General features: G+C 43.7%; 1 protein-coding gene across 1 annotated transcript in view; it reads left to right on the top strand.

Annotated features, from left to right (window-relative positions):
* The window catches only part of RGS12 (regulator of G protein signaling 12), a gene marked incomplete in the record, with an annotated part of 188317 nt that overhangs the window by 147900 nt on the left and 20808 nt on the right, over window positions 1-19609 (top strand). Inside the window, 6 exon segments of the mRNA XM_027773595.1 lie at window positions 10799-10968; window positions 11523-11615; window positions 12456-12599; window positions 14098-14277; window positions 14628-14781; window positions 17118-17194. Of these exon segments, the coding sequence (XP_027629396.1) occupies window positions 10799-10968; window positions 11523-11615; window positions 12456-12599; window positions 14098-14277; window positions 14628-14781; window positions 17118-17194 (818 nt within the window).

The raw sequence follows: 19609 nt of genomic DNA on the forward strand, positions 1-19609 counted from the left end.
TGTGTGAGCCTGCATTTCTTCTGCCCTCTATGGTATATGAAAGTAAACCTTACACTGAGGGCTCCAGAGGAATTGTCAGTTGTCAGACCTTGTTCTTTGCAGGGCCCTGAAGTCTGACTCTAGAGGCTAGAACTGCCATGATCCTCAGACAGCTAGCTAAAAGGGAGGGAGAGAACAAGGCCTCAGAGTTGGGCATCCTGAGCCTTGACCCCACCATATAAGGGACCTCAGGACCATCTCTGTGAAGAATATGGGGTGGGCCTAGCACAATTACTAATGTAATCTCAGCAGACATCTTTATTCTAAAATAGCCTAGTTGAATTAGTAGTCTCTAAACTCTGTAGTGAGGGTTCCAAAATATTTATTCTAATTATCAGTCTGGCTTTGTGGTTACTGACAGATTTTGGCTGAGGAGTAGGGCCAGCTCCTCCCTCTCCCTGTCCCCAGCTTCTGCCTGTTGAAGAAAAAAAGAGGCCCCAATTCAGTTCTACCTGTTCTAGTCCTAGGCCCTTTCCCCCACTCAGCCTGCTCACAGGGATTCCTACTTTGAGGAGAAAGGCCTCACTGCTTTACATTTGAAAAGTGTTGCCCAGTTGAGAACTGAGGAATGGTAGTCTGAGACCTAAAGGGTGGCTGTTGCAGGGTGGGGTGAGGTGATGTGACAGAATTCGGATAAGCATCTTGTGAGGATAGAGTTGATGTCAAACCAGAGGTAGAGGGGGGAGTGGTTGTGGGCCAGGGTAGCCCTCCTTGGCCATGTTTCCATGCAGAGCTCAGGTAAGTCCAGAATTCTAAATTAACTTTCCAGCTTGTTTGAAGGTAAGAAGATAAATATCTCTTACGAATAGTATGTTAACTGTTTTAATTTTCCAATATTTAGATATATGGCATTAGAGTCCTTCGTTTGTACTTTGGTCCCAAGCTCAGCAAATGTTAATTTCTCCTCTGATGAGAATACCAAGGCACGGAGGTATTCAAGGCCTTGTGATCTATCACATCATGCCACCCAGAGCTGGGAGGATCATCCTGGGGCCTAATTTCCCCACATGAATTTTGCCCTGGAACTGAATTTTGCATTATAGTCACCTATGGCAGGTATTCACAAAGCCTGGCTATGTTGAACAAGTTCACTTTGATGAACAAATGCAGGCTTTAAAAAGTAAGTGTCATAATTCTATAGCTGAGCAAGTTGTATGCTTAAGACTGTGTATCTTATCATTTTTGTCTTAAAAAAGAACTGTGAACAAATACTGAATTAGTAGGTTTGTGTTTTTGCACTGATAGAGGTTACTAATTCTTTTTTTTTTTTTTTTTTTTTAGATGTTTTTGATTTAGCGCGCGTGCGCTCCCCCGCGTGCGCTCTCCAGACAGACAGAGAGATAGAAAGCAAGAAATCACCCCGCAGGGGGGATGGCCACGCCACAATCCCTTCTCCTCCATTCTCCTTTCAGGATCTTGGGCATGCGCGCACACACACCCGGCTTGAGTTTAAGCCATCGGGTCCGGGACTCAAACTGTGGTCAGCTACATGGGAGTCCAGCGACATAACCATTACGCTAACTACTGGTCCCAGGTTACTCATTCTTAAACTACTTTCTATATATTCTGGGTTGGAACAAATGAATAAATACTTCAAGGATATCATTTCAAGCTTGCAGAAAAGTTACAATAATAGTAAAAGGAACTCCCATGTCCCTTTACCCAGATTCATCAAATGTCTACATTTTGCCTACTTGCTCTGTCATTCCATCTCTCCCACCCTTTCTCCCATTCTTTCTCTAAACATGATATACCCATACACATGCAATTTTTTCCAAAGTATTAAAGATGTGGAGACAGTATTATGCCACTTGGTCCCTAAACATGTCAGTGTAGATCTATGAAAAAGGATGTATCTTTTTATAAGTAAGTTATCAAAGATAGGGAATTTAACACAGTCCATATTCCAATTTCATCAATCATAACCTTTATAACTATTTCCCATCCCCCACCCCTCCTGGTCCAGGATCATTTAACTGTCATGTCCATTTAGACTTCTTTCGTTTGGAACGTTCCTCAGTCTTTCTTTATGTTTCCAGACCTTGATTAGGCCTGTTATTTTCTTTCCCCCCCCCCTTTTTTTAAAAGAATTATTCTATTTAAATTTATTTGTTTATTTATTTTAATTTGACCAGAGAGGCACAGGGCAAGAGACAGAAAAAGAGGGAACACGAGAAAGCCAGTTGCCAGGTCCAAGACTTGAATCACAGTTGGCCATGTGGGAGTCCAGCACCCTTAAACACCATGCCACCTGTCGGACCCAGCCCTGTTATTTTCTAAGACTGCCCCTCAGCTTGAGTTTGGTATTTTTTGAGCTTTGGTAGGAATACTACAGAGTGATGCTACATCCTTTTTGGTGCCTCTCCTTAGGAAGCACCCTATTTCAGATGGTCACAACACCATGACATTCATTTTGATCATATGGTTTCTCCACTGTAGCGGTTCCTATCTGTACCTCATAATGGTAAGATTTGAGGGAGAACCATTCTGAAATTATAAATATGAGGGTATTTCAAAAAGTTTGTGGAAAACATGGAAGTAAAATATGAGTTTATTTTAGTGCAAAAATTTTGAAATCCATGTATAGTTTTCTTATAATATGCATTTTCCATTAACTTTTTGAATATCCCACATGTCTGTTCCTTGTCAAACTGGCATCTGCTCTTTTAGCCTTTACTCATTTTTTTTTTAATGCCATTCTCCTCCCTCCATTTTCAGCTAGAATCCTGGAAGAACTTTTCTTCCTCTCCGTCAATTAACCAGTCATTTACTGGTTAATTCCTTTGTGAAACTGATTTATTCATTTCAATGAATAGGATATTTATACTTTATTAGAATACTCTTCAATTCTTGTGCCAATGACCACAAATGAAGTTTGACTTTCTATTTGTGGCCTGTAACTTTTCTGCAAGCTTGAAATGATATCAAAATAAAAAGTTGCATCCCAAAAGGATGACACAGATTGCTTAAGAAAGGGACAGTTTTAGTGCAAATGAAAGTGTTTTCCCCTTGGCATCTCAATGTTCATGGATCCCCCTACCCACCACGATGTTAATGGTACTAATTGCCCTCCCCAACCCCTTTCTGAGTGCTTACTGACTAAGCCAGCTATGGCTCAGCATCTCATGTGTCATCACTCATGCAGTCCTCACAACAGCACAGCAAAGCCCCCTGTGAGCTTCAGATGAAGGGACTGAGGCCCCAGAGAGACTGTGGGGTCTGCCCTCCATGACAGCCAGAAGGGAGCAGGGCCTGGGCTTGGGCCAGGTCAGAGGGCCCTGGAGTGTCAACTACCTCTCTATCTTCTGTTGTGTCTCTGATAAATGATTGTGAGAGTATTTTCATATGCTTCAGAAATTGGAGGTCAGAAAGTATATTGATTGAGAGTTAGGCCTCATTGAGACCAAACTTCATCTTTGAACCCTTTTTAGGAATTTTTTTTCTTGGAAAATGTTGAGATTGACTTAATACCTTTTTAATAGAGCTGCCATAAAGTTGTTGTAGCAGGAGTGTGCGAGCTATGGCCCTCACGCCCAAACCAGCTCACGTCCAGTTTTGATAAGGAAAGCTTGATCGGCACACAGTCACATCCATTCCTTTACAGGTTGTCTAAGGCCACTTCTGTAATAGCCACAAAGACTGTGATGGCCAGAAAACAGAAAATACTCATTGTCTGGCTCTTACAGGAGAAACCTGCCACACCCTTACCTGCAGTGTTTGTGGGAGGTTTCCTAGAGTTTGTGGGAAAACCCCAGACCCTGCTTATCCTGAGGGCAGGTGAGAACAGGGTAGGGGAAAGGGGGCTTTCTTCTCCCTGGGAAGGGTGGCCCTGCATGTGGCAGATGGCTCAAGTGCTCCCACAGGCTTCTCAGAAACGTCTGGAATTGATTTGGCATATTTTGTTGTGATGTAAAAATGTTCCTATGGTTTAAAGTGGTCCAGTTTGGTATAGGGCTCGTCATGGTCTCACACATTTCTGATGCCATGCAGTTTTTGCTGATTACTTTCTCGTTTAAAAGATAGGTTTTGTGTTTATGAAACCTAAAATTTTTTAACTGCATATATATATGGGAATAAAAGTTTAAAATCTTATTATTATCATAAAAGCTAGAAGTTCTTATTTTTTTTCTTCACTGCTGTCAGTTTAACAAAGAATAAATAGCAGAGGTAGTGTGTCCGAAGGCCCAGGTTTCATCTTCAGTGTGTAGACCAAGTGTGCAGTTACCATAGCTGTGCTCTGCCTGACTTAAATAATTCAACTCTGTTAGCAACAGCAGGCTAAAGGTCTTCCCTGTGAATTATGTATGCCGTCTTCTACTAGGCTTTGTGTTAAGTATACTGCTGGCTTCTTCTCCATGAGAGCAGGACAGGCTCGAGCGGCCTTTGTCAAGCCATGTGCCTGGGATCACTGGAGAAACTGCAATAATTTGTCTCCTGGGAAGCGTGAGCTAAGGAACAATGTCCCTGTGTGTGGTCCAAGCCTTTGCCCAGGGCCACCTGGGCTGTGCCGGCTGACCCTGGTATGGATTCAGAGGGGTGGTTTACGGTGAATGGTTGGAAGTATTTGGTTAAGTGGCATCACAGTGGCTCTTATCAGCTGTACCCAGGTAAAGTCCCTTGTCCCTTTGTGCACCTTGTCATAGTTGTCAGGGCAGATTGACTTGTGCTGTCTTCAGGTATGTTTGCTGCAGGGGGGTTCTGCAGCTGGGTGAGACAGGCCTGCAGATGCACCTGTGTGATGGGTGCTCTATAATCTGATTTGGAGTTGTGGTTTAAATACTTAAAAGATTTGAGATTATGATTTGAATGAGATATTCTGGAGAGATAATAGTGGCCTAAAGCTATGCGTACAGAATTAACTATAAATGTTTAATCCTAAGGTATTACTAAAATTTGTAACATGTAACCTCCGGGTTTAACCATTTCCAGTTTTCAGCAAATCTGAAACCAACTTTAAGAACTTTCTCACCAGGAGAGCATTTCTTTGACTCAAACTCATCAATGAGAGAGAGAGCAAGTAAGAAAAAAAGAAAGAAAAACAACCCACAACAGTAGCAAAACCTAGAAAATGTTCTCTAAGGTGATGATGTAACGTGGGTGTGTTTCCTAGATGTCTTTTCTTCTTCATCTTAGAATACCAGTGTCTGCTTTGACCCAAACACTTTGTATCTGAGAATCAGGCAGGTAGCTCTGAGGGGGCTAGCGATTGCAGACCTGCTGGTATGTTTATCTTGTGTCGTTGAAGGTCAGGTAGGAATCATGGCGTTTGTAAAGAAGTTCATCACAGACAGGTGTTGCTGATGTTCAAGATCAGGCCTTTCATAAATGTGCACGGTTCTCAGTATGGCAAGAACAGTTGCAGGTCACATTAAGATGTGGTGAATTATGAAACTTGTACTTGGAAATGGGTATCAAAGAAGAGATGATTTTCCTCATGTGAGCCACAAGCAGAAGAACGTTGCTGAGATCATGTTCTCCTCATGAGCATCTTCTGCATTAAATGCCTTCTAGGGGACTGCATTCACCATGTGACTCTTCAGAGTGCTTCTGCAAGTCAGGTGCACTTAATTTGTCTATATAAAATCATAACAATCTATTCAAAGATCTTAAAATTAAAACAATTCTGCATTGACTTTTTTTTATATAGCCAGTAATTTTCTCTGATTTCCCACTTTGAAGAATGTGTGTTCCTAGAGTTTGAACTGTCTTAAAGTGAAATTTGGATTGAGATGAGGAGGTGCCTATGCTGGCATGTTCCACCTGTGCCCTTGGGAACCTGAGAAACCAGGTCATGAGCTTTCTACCCCAGTCCTTCATCAGGGAGGTACATGGGCAGTGTGGGGGCCATGACCCAGAACATTCCTGTGCCTCTCCTCCAGGGTCATGTCTCCTGTTCCTTCACTCTCTAAGCTCCCTTGTGCTTGTATGAAAGCCCACATCATTGTGGTCTCGCATCATTCGAGAGGAATTATCAGAGAAGTCACTCAGATGCTCATGTGTGTAGTGTGAAGGAGACAAGGTGAGACTGAGTGGCCAAGTCCAGCAGTGTTGGACACAGCTGGCAAAATGTGGAACCCGGGCCTTCTGGCCTATCTATGGAAGTGTTTTTTTTTTTTTTTTTTTTTTTAGCTAAAGTGACTCTTCCCTTTGTTTTCTGAGCTGGTTACTGATCCTGGATGGGCATGGGAGAGGGTCTTTTGTGCATGATTCTCCTCACCTCCCTGTGTCTGCTCTCTGCTGTTTTTCTTGGCACTTGAAGCTGTACCTTCTCAGGAGCTGATGTGCATCTTTCTGTACATGACTTTCATATCTACAAGATCTCAAAGATAAGGACATGTGCCTAAGAATAAATTCAGATTTCACCATGTGTGGACACTCAGTTGACACAGTGGAGCCTGACACACCAAGCAAGTCAATCATCTGCTTTTTAAAAGTTGTTAAAGTTTCTTGCTTGATTAGATTTTAAAGTAACATTATTTATTTGTGAGTCTTAGAAAACAGTATTTGCCAAATCTTATAACACGAGTTTAGTTAACATACAAGTCATCTTTCATAAAAAATTTTATTTAATCAGCATTCATTCATTTCAGAAATACATAACACCTGCTACAGCCGGCACTGTATATACTTGTCCTGTCATGAGAGGCTCTTTCTTGCTCCCCTGAGTTTGGCTAACTTTTGTTCATCTCTCAATTCTCAGTTTAACCATTATTGGCTAAGGAAAAAGAAAAAGGTGGAGGAAAAATGTTATGGTGCTCATACTTTACAGGGAGTTCGAAAACTAGATTATTTTACTTTGTGAGGATCACTTCATTTATCAACATAAAATGTACTAAAGTTGGTGACATTACCCTAATTTTACACAAAGAAACCTGAGCCACCAAAGGCTACATCCTGGGTAGTGTGTGAGCTCTAGTCCTCCCACCCTGGCCTTTGTTTTTCCTCTTCTGGTCACCTCCTCTTGGCCTGGCACTCTGGAGCCCAACAGAGCCTGGGTGCTACCTGACCGTAGTCTGCGTGATTGTCACATGATCTTATTTTTAAAAATAGGTAGCATGTGCTCCCAGGTCAGAATCCAGACAGAACAGGTATTGCTGCCTGACTCCTGCCTCTGGCATAGGTGCCCCTTAGTACAGCATGCTGTAGTTTGCTCTGTCCCTGGTGGTGGTGTCCAGGTTGGCTCCAGTCTTCGATAGCCCAACACAGGACTGGAGATCTTGTTTCTTTGTCTTTGGCTACGTACAAGTGCATCCTAGCATAAACAGCTGGAATTGGGCTGCTGGGGCACTGGACATTTATAGTTTACGTTTTGAGAAATGATACCATAGAGACTAACTGATTTATGCTCCTCCCAGCAGTGCATGAGGGTGCCATTTTTGCTCAGACCTAGCTGATACCATGATCTTGACCTACTAGAAGGCTAAAAAAACACCTTGCAACTTAAATTTACCTTTAGCTTGTTGTAGATGAAGTTGGACATGTCTCCACATGTTTAGGAGCCTGTTCTGTGACTCTCCATATTCTCCTTCTGTTTTCCTTTTGGATCATTGATCCTTCTCTTATTGCTGTGTAGGTGCTATTATAGAGAAAGAAAACTAATCCATTGTCTGTGTGATGTGATATATATATATCTCCTCAGTTTTCTGGGGTTTTTTTTAGGAATAGCTTGTAGTATTTTTATGTATAGAAATTTAAGTCTATATGCTGTCAGTATTTTTTATCTGACTCTAGGCTTTGTGTCTTCCTTCCAGAGGCTTTCCTTACTCAGATTGTTCAAAAAAGTATCTTGTTTTCTTCTAGTATTTCTCGGTTTCATTTTTTACATTTTAATATTTGCTCTACATGAGATTTGTTTTAGTGTGTGTTGAAAGAAAGGGATCCAACTTGATTATTTTTAGATGTCTTAATCTTGAATTAAACATTTCAGGCCCAATTTATGGACATTGTGTTCTGTCCCATGGATGTGTCTATTTTTGCACCATCGCCCCCCACTTTGTTGAGAGTTGTGGGTTTATATTAGTGCCATAATATTGGATGGAGTTGGCCCTGCCTCATTGCTCTTTTTATTTCTTTTGTCACAGAGTGTATGTGAGAGAGATAGAGAAAGAAAGAGAGGGAGAGGGAGAAGAGGAGGGAGAGAGAGAAAACACCTGTTGGTGGGGCATTATCATGCTGCGATCCGTTCTCTTTCATTTCTTCGTCCTGTCAGGATTTTCCACACACATGCATGTGTACCTGGCATGTTTTCCAAGCTACCAGGGCTAAGATTCAAACCTTGATCAGCCATGTGAGACCTAACTCCCTTAACCATAGGCCATGGGGCTGTCTCCATTGCTTTTTTTCCCTTCACTTTGTATTTAGTTTTCTACATGAATTTTTATATCCTACTTTCTAAGTACTAATACAACATATATTGAGAAGTATACTGGGATTTTATGTTCACTTAGGGGGAATTAATTTTTATGATTTTTTTACCCCTCAGTGCTGTGGTTACTTGACACAAACATGAAGAGCTGTCCCTCAAAGAGAGTTTTCTGAGTATGCATGTGGGACGAGTCTGCAAGTATGTGCATATGTGAGTTTGTCATGTCCCACATAAAATGGAGAACTTGCCATATGGGGACGTCTTGTATGTCGGGATACTTTTAGCAAGGCTTAAAGAATGGTTCCATGGACATGATGGCAGAGTTGCCGAGTTCAGTGGGAGCCTCTCCTGGTTCCTGGTCCAGCTTCTCTGCTCTGAGCAGCTCACTGGCTATCCCGCTGTGAAGGCTCAGCTCCAGCGTGTGCTCACTTGTGGTGAGCTTCGTGTCTTCTAAGTGAGCTGCGAGTGCCTGTGCCAGGTCCACACTGCTGGCCTTCCCTTTGGTCTTCAGTGAGTGCTGGTAGCTGGTGCTACATGGACATTTCATCTCAGAAATGGCACATACAGCATGGTGGAGTCAAGCAAAAACTTGAATTGTGCTTTTCTGACCCTGTAATAGAACTTTTGAGTCTTAGTTTAATTTTTTTTCTGTAACAGTTTTAAGTCATTTGATTACTCACTGACTTTTTTCCTTTTTTTAGTCTAAATGTTTTTTGAATAATTGAACTTTGAATGAGTGCTGATGAGCACAGCCTCTGGTAGCCACACTGACCTGATAGACTGCACGAGGAAGGTTATTTGATCAGATCCCGGGTTTTGCTCTCTTGGCCCCAGAGGTTCACTTTTCTCTGGATTAGGGTCCCATGGACTCTGGGTCAAGCTCTACGCTAGGACCTGGGTGTGGATCTTCAGCTGGGCGCCTGCCCCCCACTCTCAATGCATGTCTGCAGACTGGGCTTGATTGGAGAGATTTAGCATTGCCTCTGTCCCTGAGAAGACTGATGGTGCCTCACTGACCCCACCCCTCCTTAATAGTCTTTGCCCACCTCTGGTCCCTTGTGGTTACTAATAAGGTGCATTTTAATGGTTGGCCTGGAGCTGGAGCCAATTAACTAGTCCCCTGGGATTCATCTGTAGACTTGACTTTGCAGTACAACCAGCCCCTGTGGCTTCTCCCGCACTCTGCACAGCAGGTCAGGTCCATTTAGTGCTCACAGCAGACGGAGGAGCAAACAGTAGCATGAAATAATCATATCTCATCAGGCTGTTGAAAACATTTTGTAAGTTACTGTGTAAGTTTGCTTCATTACATAATGCTGTGATGGAAAACAAAACCCAAAGCCTAGGGTCCTAACAACACAGATTTAGTAATGGCTCCATCATCCATTATCTGGTTGGAAGGCCATGCATGGGCACCAGGGTTGTCTTCATTTCAGGACCTCCCCTTGTAGAGCCCATCCTCTCACAGCAGAGGAGAGTGTTCTTCAGCAGAATGTGCAACAGTTCAGAATGCTCCTGCTCATACAGGCCTGGGCCTTCCTCTCAGGAGGCGTCAGTAACCAGCTGCCCACTTGGGGACAGGAGCTCCTACCCTGTGGCTCATACCACAGTGAATGAAGGCTTCCTGAGGGGACACACTTTCCCTTTATTCACGAGCTTATTTGGAAGACACTGAGAACAAAGATGTTTAGTGCTATTTTATAGATAATTCAGGAGCAAGCCTCCTGGGACACATGCTATCATTTATTTCCATATTAGCTGAACTAACACCTGTGGTTAAATAGGCAAATTTGCACATCAAGTCCAAACATTTTGTATTAAGAAGAGGCCCACATTGCAGAAAAGTACACAAGTCCAAATTGAGGAGGAAACATTGTGCCCCTTTCAGTCTCAGCTCACTTCCACCTGGAGGACCCAGGAGCCTGACTGCTGGCACCCATCAGGGCTTCACACAGAGCCACACAGCATTCTGTGTCTGGCTATGTTTGCTCAGCTGTACATTCATAAAATGTATCCCTGTGTGGGTATAGTTCATTCTTAATGCTCTCTCTCTGTGTGTGTACGTTTTTGTTAATGGTTAATTGCTTCTCCTTTTAGCCCCAGGGCAATAGTTTGTTATGGTTCAAGTGATAATATGTGTATGTCTAAGTGTGAGTGTCTATGTGTGTGACCATGAGTGTGTGTGTTGTGCATGAGTGTGTGTGTGAAGCTGCACAAGGCCGTGGTCTGTGTTTTGTTTGGTATTCTGTCCCTGTGTTTAAAGTACTCTGGGCAGGTTGTAGGCATACAACATTTGAGAACAGTTTGGTGCAGGTCCCCTGGTGGCCTCCCATTGGATAGGCAGGGCAGGAGTGGAGGGCAGGGATGCAGGTACAGTCTGTGCTGGTTCTGCAGAATTGACCGGTGCTGACCTGAAGGACTGCGTGAGCAACAACAGCCTGAGCAGCAATGCCAGTCTCCCCAGTGTGCAGAGCTGCCGGCGTCTGCGTGAGAGGAGGGTCGCCAGCTGGGCTGTGTCTTTTGAGCGTCTACTGCAAGACCCTGTTGGTGTACGCTACTTCTCTGTGAGTAGGGGAGAGCCTGGGGGTTGGTGGGTGGACCACACTCTGCTGAGGCTGCTTGAGCAGGACCTGTGGCCCACCCCAAAGATAGTCACACACTGCAGTCTCCCTGTAGGCCTTGAGGAGTCCCATCTCAGGTCTCTCCTCCCCTCACCTGCCCAGCTTAGGCTTGCCTTCCTGATCTGCCCTCTATCCCAGTGTCCCTCAGCTGAGACCATCCCTTGGCTCTCTGCCCTGAAACTTCTGCACAACAAGTAACATTGATGCTTCTTGTAAGTGCTTGGGAGCCAGATGGTGTTATCAAGTCCTGCTATTAAAAAGAAAATGGGAATACCAGAACATAGGGCCTTAAAACGTTGGGCAGCTTTAACTCGTGAAGCTCTTTCAAGGCCATGGGGTAAATCATCTAGAGATGCTGGTAGCCCCGTGGTTTCTGTGAAGGTAAAGATAGGAAAAGTGTAGGAATGAAGACCTAATCAGCTCAGTAGAGGAAGGTCACATAGAGTAACTCCTTTTATTGATCCTGTGTCCGTGCTAATTGATGGTGTTTTTCTTAGGATTTTCTAAGGAAGGAATTCAGTGAAGAAAACATTTTATTCTGGCAGGCCTGTGAATATTTTAATCATGTTCCTGCACATGACAAAAAAGAGGTAAGTTTCTTCTTTCCTAGGAAGTAGGAGAGTATTAAAGAGCAGGATGGTTTCATTATGGGTTAGTTTAGCATATGCTAGCATCTAGTACAGTTTGAAAAATTGATGTAAAAATATATTCACATGATTTGAAAAAAGTCATTTCTTTTTCAGAATAAATTTTTAAATATATATGGTATTTAATTTTGCCTAAACATAGTTTGTATAAATGCCTTTAGCCACAAAACTTTCATCAGCAGCTGTGTCGCCACTCAATGTGTTGAAGTTAAGAGGGAGGACTGTGTTTAAAGGGAAACTTAGAAGAAAATCCAAGGCAGAAGAGCATCCTAAGAATATCAGATTTTACAGCGTCTGCTGACATGCCATGTGAGAGATGCAGGATGAGTCTGGGAGGGACCCAACCTGGCCTGCTCTTTTCTAAGGCTGTGAGAGACTCCCATGTCCAGTCCATGAGCAGACAAACACAGCTGCCCTCCCAGCTAAGGCCTCTTCTATTTGCTTGTTATGCTCAGAGTTGTTTGCCCTCCTACAAGAGGCATCTACACATCTATGGATCACCATGCACAAATGCTACACATGTGCAGACCTGAGCCTTGGGAACACAAAAGGTTCCATTTAAGAAATGTATAGAGGAGCCAGTTTGGTGATGTTTCATACTGGCTTATTCTTTTATTTATTTATTTATTGCAGCACGAAATATTTATTGGGGTCTATGAAAGTGTATCTTCAGTATCTTGAGTTGTACCAGGCCTTTGGAATACAGCAATGAAACAAGTAGAAAACACACATGTAGAAGAACCCTGCAGTGTACATTTCTGTTCAGACACTTCTACCTGTCAGCTTTCTTACAGGGCCCGGGAGATTTTCAGTAAATTTCTGTGCAGCAAAGCGACTACCCCCGTCAACATCGATAGCCAGGCCCAGCTGGCAGATGACATTCTCAACGCTCCCCATCCCGACATGTTCAAGGAACAGCAGCTCCAGGTCGCTTTTCTATGCCTATTTCTTCTAGAGAATCCTAGAAAGGGCTTGGGATATAAGATGTACTATTCAGGAGGGCAGTGATCAGATGGGCTCCTGGACTGAGAGGAGCTTTGCTGATTGGCATAGGGGTGGATAGAAGAAATCACTGGGTTCCATCGGAGGGACACAGACAGAACTTGAGGGTTTCAGTGGGGCCATGAAATGAGAAGTCCTGATGTACTATATTCCCTGTCAACAGGTGACCCGCTGTTTACATTGTCACACGTTGTGTATGTACATCTGCATTTGTGCAGAATCTCATATTCATGGGTGATGGTATATATGTGTTCAAGTTTTCTTTTTCTATTTTAGAATGGCACCATGATTTTAAAAAAATGTACTATTTAGAACACACATCCCGTGAGCTTTTTCGGAGATTACTCTGTGGCTAGTCATATGAAAAATGTTTTTTTATTAAAAAAAAAAAAAAAAAAAAAAGGGAGAAAAAAATTTTTAAGGGCGGGTGTCATTAAAAAAATGTACTATTTAGAACACACATCCCGTGAGCTTTTTCGGAGATTACTCTGTGGCTAGTCATATGAAAAATGTTTTTTTATTAAAAAAAAAAAAAAAAAAAGAAGGAAGGAACATATTTTCAAGGCAGGTTTCACTTGTGTTAGGTTCTTGTTGCTTTTGGTTTCATTTAACAAAGTGAAGTTTCTCTGAGATGACCATTATCTATTCTAAGCCTATCTGCGATGCTGGCTTTATTGTTGTCATGAGTTGCTAATTGTAAGAGTGATAAATGAAAGTGTGGTTCATTATGAGAAAGAATAATTAGATATAAAGGAACACTGGAAAATAACTCTAATAACTCTAAGGCAGCAGTTCTCAACCGTTTTGGCATAAGGGACTGATTTCATGAAAGACAACTTTTTTGCAGACCAGGGGAGGGAGGGCTGATGGGGGGCATGGTTTGGGGATGACCCAAATGCACATTCCATTTACTGTGTACTTTATTTCTGTTATTATTCTATTCTTTCTATTATTATTACATCATAACATGTACATATTATATGTAAATAATTGTATAACTCATCATAATACAAAATCACTAGGAGGCCTGTGCCCTGAGCCCTGAGCCTTGCAACTAGACAGTCCCATCTGGGGCTGTCTATGAGATCTAAACTGATCTGCTAGGAGGTGGAGCTCAGGCAATGATGCTGGCGATGGGGAGTAGCTGTAAATACAGTTGAAGCTTCACTCACTCTCCTGTCATTCACCTCTTGTGGTGTGGCCCAGTTCCTAATAGACCAGTGCCAGTCTAGTCCATGGCCTGGGAGTTGGGGATTCCTGCTCTAAGGCACTTTTGGGCCAGTGGGTGGGAGAAACAGGGCCTCAATGACACCCTTTCAGAATAGGGCCAGTTGGTATCTTTAGGTCCCATGCAACCTTGTGCCTTCAGGGTGGACCAGCCTAGTTACTTTTATAATTATACTATGCCACATTTACTCTCCAGATTTTCAACCTGATGAAGTTTGATAGCTACACTCGCTTTCTGAAATCCCAGCTGTACCAAGAATGCATCCTGGCTGAAGTGGAAGGCCGCGCTCTTCCCGACTCACAGCAGGTGCCCAGCAGCCCTGCCTCCAAGCACAGCATCGGCTCAGACCACTCCAACGTGTCCACGCCAAAAAAGGTGCCCCCCACTGAGACTGGCCTCAAGTCACTGCCATGCTGCCTTTTATCAGATGAAGGCTTTTTTTAGAAATGAAAATGAAAGCCCATGTTGGTTCATTCTTTCATCAGCAGTGAATGAAAGACTTTATTAAGACACCACCTCCTATGCTGTATCTTATGCTGATATTCTCAGTGGTGGAAGGTTCTGGCTTTTGTTTCTGGAGTGCCTGTCAGGGTTACACCTTGGACTGTTAGGAGGTCTATATCATTCCAGAGAGTACTTAACAATTATACAGTGTTGAGTCTCCTCTTACATATAATAGAGCATTACAATGCATTGTTCTAACAAAGGTTTCCATTTGATGACAGTTGAGTGGAAAATCAAAATCAGGAAGATCCCTGAATGAAGAACTGGGGGATGAAGACAGTGAGAAGAAACGAAAAGGAACATTTTTCTCTTGGTCAAGGAACAGGAGCACTGGGAGGTCCCAGAAGAAGAAGGAACACGGTGACCATTCAAATGGTTTGTGGTGTTAGCCTGTGGTATTGAGATGAGTCAGCGATGTCCCTGTCACAGGCTCCTGCCCTTGAGAGGGGTATCCTCACGGTATTTCGTGAGAAGCCTTGGGGTCTGGTGGGGAGAGGTTTGTGGAAGTGTCTCTGAATGAATAAGGAAATGCCACCATTTGTCTGGGAGCCTAGTCCTTTAAGGCTGGTCAGTAGTATGAAAGGGGACGGCTTCAGAAGAAAGGGGCTCTGCATGCCAGTCCATTCCAACTTTGGGCACTCCCGCAGTGGTGGGTCCAATATCTGGGTTCCTCTTCTACTTTCCTCTTGCTATAAAAGTAATAGGTGCTCTTGGCAGAAAATTCAGAAAATACAATTATGCAAAAAAGAGGAAATTACAAATTACCTGTCATTTGTCCACCCAGATAGCATCATGTTTCTCTGCTTAAGCTTTTTTCTAGGTATGTGTAGGTGTACTTGTACCTTTAATGTTTTTTTTTTCTTTTTAATATAATACCATAGTTTGGGTATCAAGCATTTTCCAAATTGTGATTTTTCAGTATCATAAATCTTTTTTCTTTATTTTAAATCTTAAATGTTGCCCATTCTCAATACTCTTTTTCTTTTCTTGCCTGTGACTGAGATTCCCTATAACAAAAGATAGTGTGAGACAAAGGCTTGTTTGAGGAAGGCACTGGAGGAAGGGCCTCGGGACCCTTGGTCAGCTGCTGGCTCAGCTTTTGACTCCCATGGGGTGAAGGAGAGAGGCCGCCCTGTGCCTGGGGTTGAGGGAGAGAAAGCCCGTATATGTGCGAGGTACTGAGGAGCATGGGAGAGAAAGGGAAGGATTCTCTCCTCTTGAGATTTTGAAAACAGGGTAATATTTTAGGAGCGAGCATCCTGGTTGAAAGCAAGCGGCCAGTGCTAAGTCTGTGGTCTCTAAGTTTAAATCGGACAGTGACCATTACTGAATGAGCACACACCAGGGTGCCTCTGAGGGAGGCATGTGAAGAGGCTTTCAGGCACTGCTGCAGCTTCTTTGGACATACCTGGGCTGTGCCAAGCAATTGGTACACGCTGCTTCTCCTTCCCTTAGAGCAGCCTAATGGATATTATCATGCTCGTTTTACAGAGGAAGGTGTTAGGAAGGACGTGTGCCTGCTGTAGGTGGCTCCAAGCTCCTGATCATGCTGTGAGGTGCTCTGCATGAAGCAAAGGCAGCTGGGAGTTGTGGAGTTCACCTTAATGAGGGGCTGCTTGGGAGACAGGTGCTGTTTCTGTTGAGTTGTCAGAAAAGTCATGATGCATTTTTGCATAGAAAAACAGAAAAATACATCATGACTTTTCCCACAGCTCACTAGATAGGTCCAGGCCTCCCACACTGGAGAGCACATTAACCCCAGTTTATCCACGGATCTTTAGAGAGCCATCTAGAAAGGGCGTTTAAAAGCCTGATTGCAGGATACCCCCTAGAATTCAGAAATTCTGATATGGCCTAGGATGGGGCCTGGGAATTTATTCCCTGGAGGCAGGTGGGTGGTTTGGAAGGTCAGTGGGACCTGGGAACTGCTGCCTTATTGCCCCTCCCCTCAACCCTGACAGCCCTCAGTGCCTGCGCATAGCACCGTAGCTGAGAGTAAAAGGTCCTTTCTTTGCTAGAGTTTTTTTGATTGTTAGATTAGCCTAATTAGCAATGTTGACAGCCGATTATAGCTGATTATTGGTTCACCCGAGGACTTCAATGGAAAACTGTGAAGTGAGTCACCTACAGTGATGCAACAACAGGGGACCAAGTGGTGGCATGGTGGTTAAGGTGTTTGGATCCCACATGGCCAGTTGGGTGGCTCTAGGTCCAGCCCAAAATTTTAAAAGGAGAACTAGAGGAGAAAGGGACTACAGCATGGCCGTTCCCCCAGAGGATGCTTTCTCACTTTTCCTCTCTCTCTGGTGGTTGCTGTCCACAGGGGGTGGTTTATATTTAGGTCCAGAAACTGTGTGCTGTGTCATCAAAAGCATTCTCTTTTCATGCTGAGTTCTTGCTGTGAGCCAAGCACAAGTTTGGGGGCCTGGGTGTGTAGTGGACAGATAGAGAATGGGGTCTTTGGTCAGCAGTGGGTAGAGCTATGTTATCCTCTAAGTTTTGCTTCTGCTCTTAAGGGTATGTATTCAACTCCACCTCCATGAGCTGTGGTGCTACCTGGGAAGGGTTTTTAATGTTCTTCCTCTGTCCTTCATATCTGTCTGTTTAGCCTAAAAGGGGTAGGGGCTGGGTAACAGGATTTCTGTATTAGGTGAAGAAAAGTGAAGTTGTTACTTTGGATTCATCTAAATTACTGTGTTTCCCCTGTCAAGACCCTCTCCACGCCAATGGAGGCCTATACCGCCGCGAGTCCCAGGGCTCGGTGTCCTCTGCAGGGAGCCTGGATTTGGTGAGTTACCTCCTCCCTTTGTCTCAAAGGCCACAGGACTGTACCAAGCAGATAATTTAGGAAACCTGGCTCTCATGAAATACCCATATTTACAAAGCCCAACATTCATTTTGTAAACCTGGGGGACGAGTCTTTGGCACTGGCTCCAGAGCACAGCAACAAAGTGAAGGGCTATTCTGGAGTCCAATCAGGAGGCCCCCCCAAACCTCGTGGTCCACCAGTCTTGGGTTCCTGAGACAGCCTGAGGATCAATTTGATGTATGGAGGAAGGATACTAAAAATGTCTCTGCATTTATTTTTTAAATCCTTGTATTTTAACTTGGGTGACATTTTATGAACTCTAAAAGCAAACAAAATGCTTTGAAACCATGTGCTTTGTTTTTGTCTCACCATTTGAACTTCCCATTAACTCTAGCTTTCCAATGTTTGTGCTTCTGCTGGTGGCCTTCTGAGGAGGGTGTACTCTTCTCCCCAGCCTCTAACCCCAGCCTGGGAGCCAAGCACAAGCCCTGCCCTGGCCTCTCTCCACACTCTGTCCTCTCATACCCTGTGAATCACTTGTCTGAATCCCAGTTTCCAGTTAAGTGAAGGAGATAGGCAGGCATTGCGTAGGACCTGCTCGTTTTGTTTTGTTTTGTTTCCTTTTTTTGAGAGGTTTTTGCTATAGGGCACATGTACTCGCCATAAAGAGAGAAACAGAAAGTGAGAAATCACCCCTCTGGGGTGATGGCCATGCTACAATCCATTCTCCTCCATTTTCCTCTTGGGATCTTGGGCACACACGCACACGTGCCTGGCATGAGTTTAAGCTCCCGGGTCCGGGACTCAAACTGTGGTCAACTACATGAGAGTCTAGCAACTTGGGTGACATTTTATGAACTCTAAAAGCAAACAAAATGCTTTGAAACCATGTGCTTTGTTTTTGTCTCACCATTTGAACTTCCCATTAACTCTAGCTTTCCAATGTTTGTGCTTCTGCTGGTGGCCTTCTGAGGAGGGTGTACTCTTCTCCCCAGCCTCTAACCCCAGCCTGGGAGCCAAGCACAAGCCCTGCCCTGGCCTCTCTCCACACTCTGTCCTCTCATACCCTGTGAATCACTTGTCTGAATCCCAGTTTCCAGTTAAGTGAAGGAGATAGGCAGGCATTGCGTAGGACCTGCTCGTTTTGTTTTGTTTTGTTTCCTTTTTTTGAGAGGTTTTTGCTATAGGGCACATGTACTCGCCATAAAGAGAGAAACAGAAAGTGAGAAATCACCCCTCTGGGGTGATGGCCATGCTACAATCCATTCTCCTCCATTTTCCTCTTGGGATCTTGGGCACACACGCACACGTGCCTGGCATGAGTTTAAGCTCCCGGGTCCGGGACTCAAACTGTGGTCAACTACATGAGAGTCTAGCAACATAGCCATTATGCCAGCTGCTGATCCTGGACCTGCTAGTTTGTTAGCTATTCTTCTATATGAATTTTGGTAAACCTTATTGGTTGCTAAATCCTAGTCATTCAAAATCATCAAACAGCAGTTAATGGAGAATATTATTTCTCCTTTATATGTTCTATCAAATAACAGATAAAACTGTCAGGATTTACCATGTATCAGTTAGCTATTGCTGTCTAATAAACCCCCCAAAACTCAATGGCTTGAAATAAGAAATACTTATTATATTGGTATCTATGGGTCAGTTGGTAGCTCAGCCCATCTGGTCTGGCCTTGCCTCTGTGCCTCTCTGGTTACCTGACACGTCAGTCAATGTCTGGCAGGTCCCAGATGACATGTCGCTCACATGTCTGGTCTATTGTCCAGCTAGCTATTGGCTGGACCATAAGGCTGCCTGGACCATGTGTCTTTCATCATCCAATCAGGCCAGCCCAGGCTTGTATGTGTCGTGGTCTCAGGGACCAAGAAAGTGAGCAGAACATGAAGGCCACTTAAGGTTGAGGTTGGAACAGCATGCTGTCACTTCTGCCTTATTCTGTTAACCCAGGCCCAAAGGCTGTGGGGATAGATTCTACCTCTTCATGAGAGGAGCCACAGAGCTGCATAGCCAGTGGCAGTGACACAGAGAAAGAAATTTGGGCCATTTTTGAAGTTAGTCTAGTTTTTTGAGATAATGTGTAGGTGAAAGAAAATTTCAGACTATCAGGAGAGATAGTGAAAATGAAATGACAAGGCAAATTTTACATAAGAAACATATTTATGGAAAACTGCTTATAGAGAGGTTGTGATGTTATAACTCAAAGACTTAGGAGGACAACATGCCCCATGTTCAGATGGCTCTTCCTCATGGAGTGACTTCGCTCCACAGAATGGCTCTGTCTGCTTCTGAGTTAGAGGCCAAATTGTGACTCCTGACCATGGTAGTGTAAAGAGCTCATCCTATTCTGAGCAGGGCATAAGCAATGTGCTTAGATTAAGA

This window comes from Tupaia chinensis, unplaced genomic scaffold, assembly GCF_000334495.1.
Source record: "Tupaia chinensis unplaced genomic scaffold, TupChi_1.0 Scaffold000360_1, whole genome shotgun sequence".
NCBI lineage: Eukaryota > Metazoa > Chordata > Mammalia > Scandentia > Tupaiidae > Tupaia > Tupaia belangeri.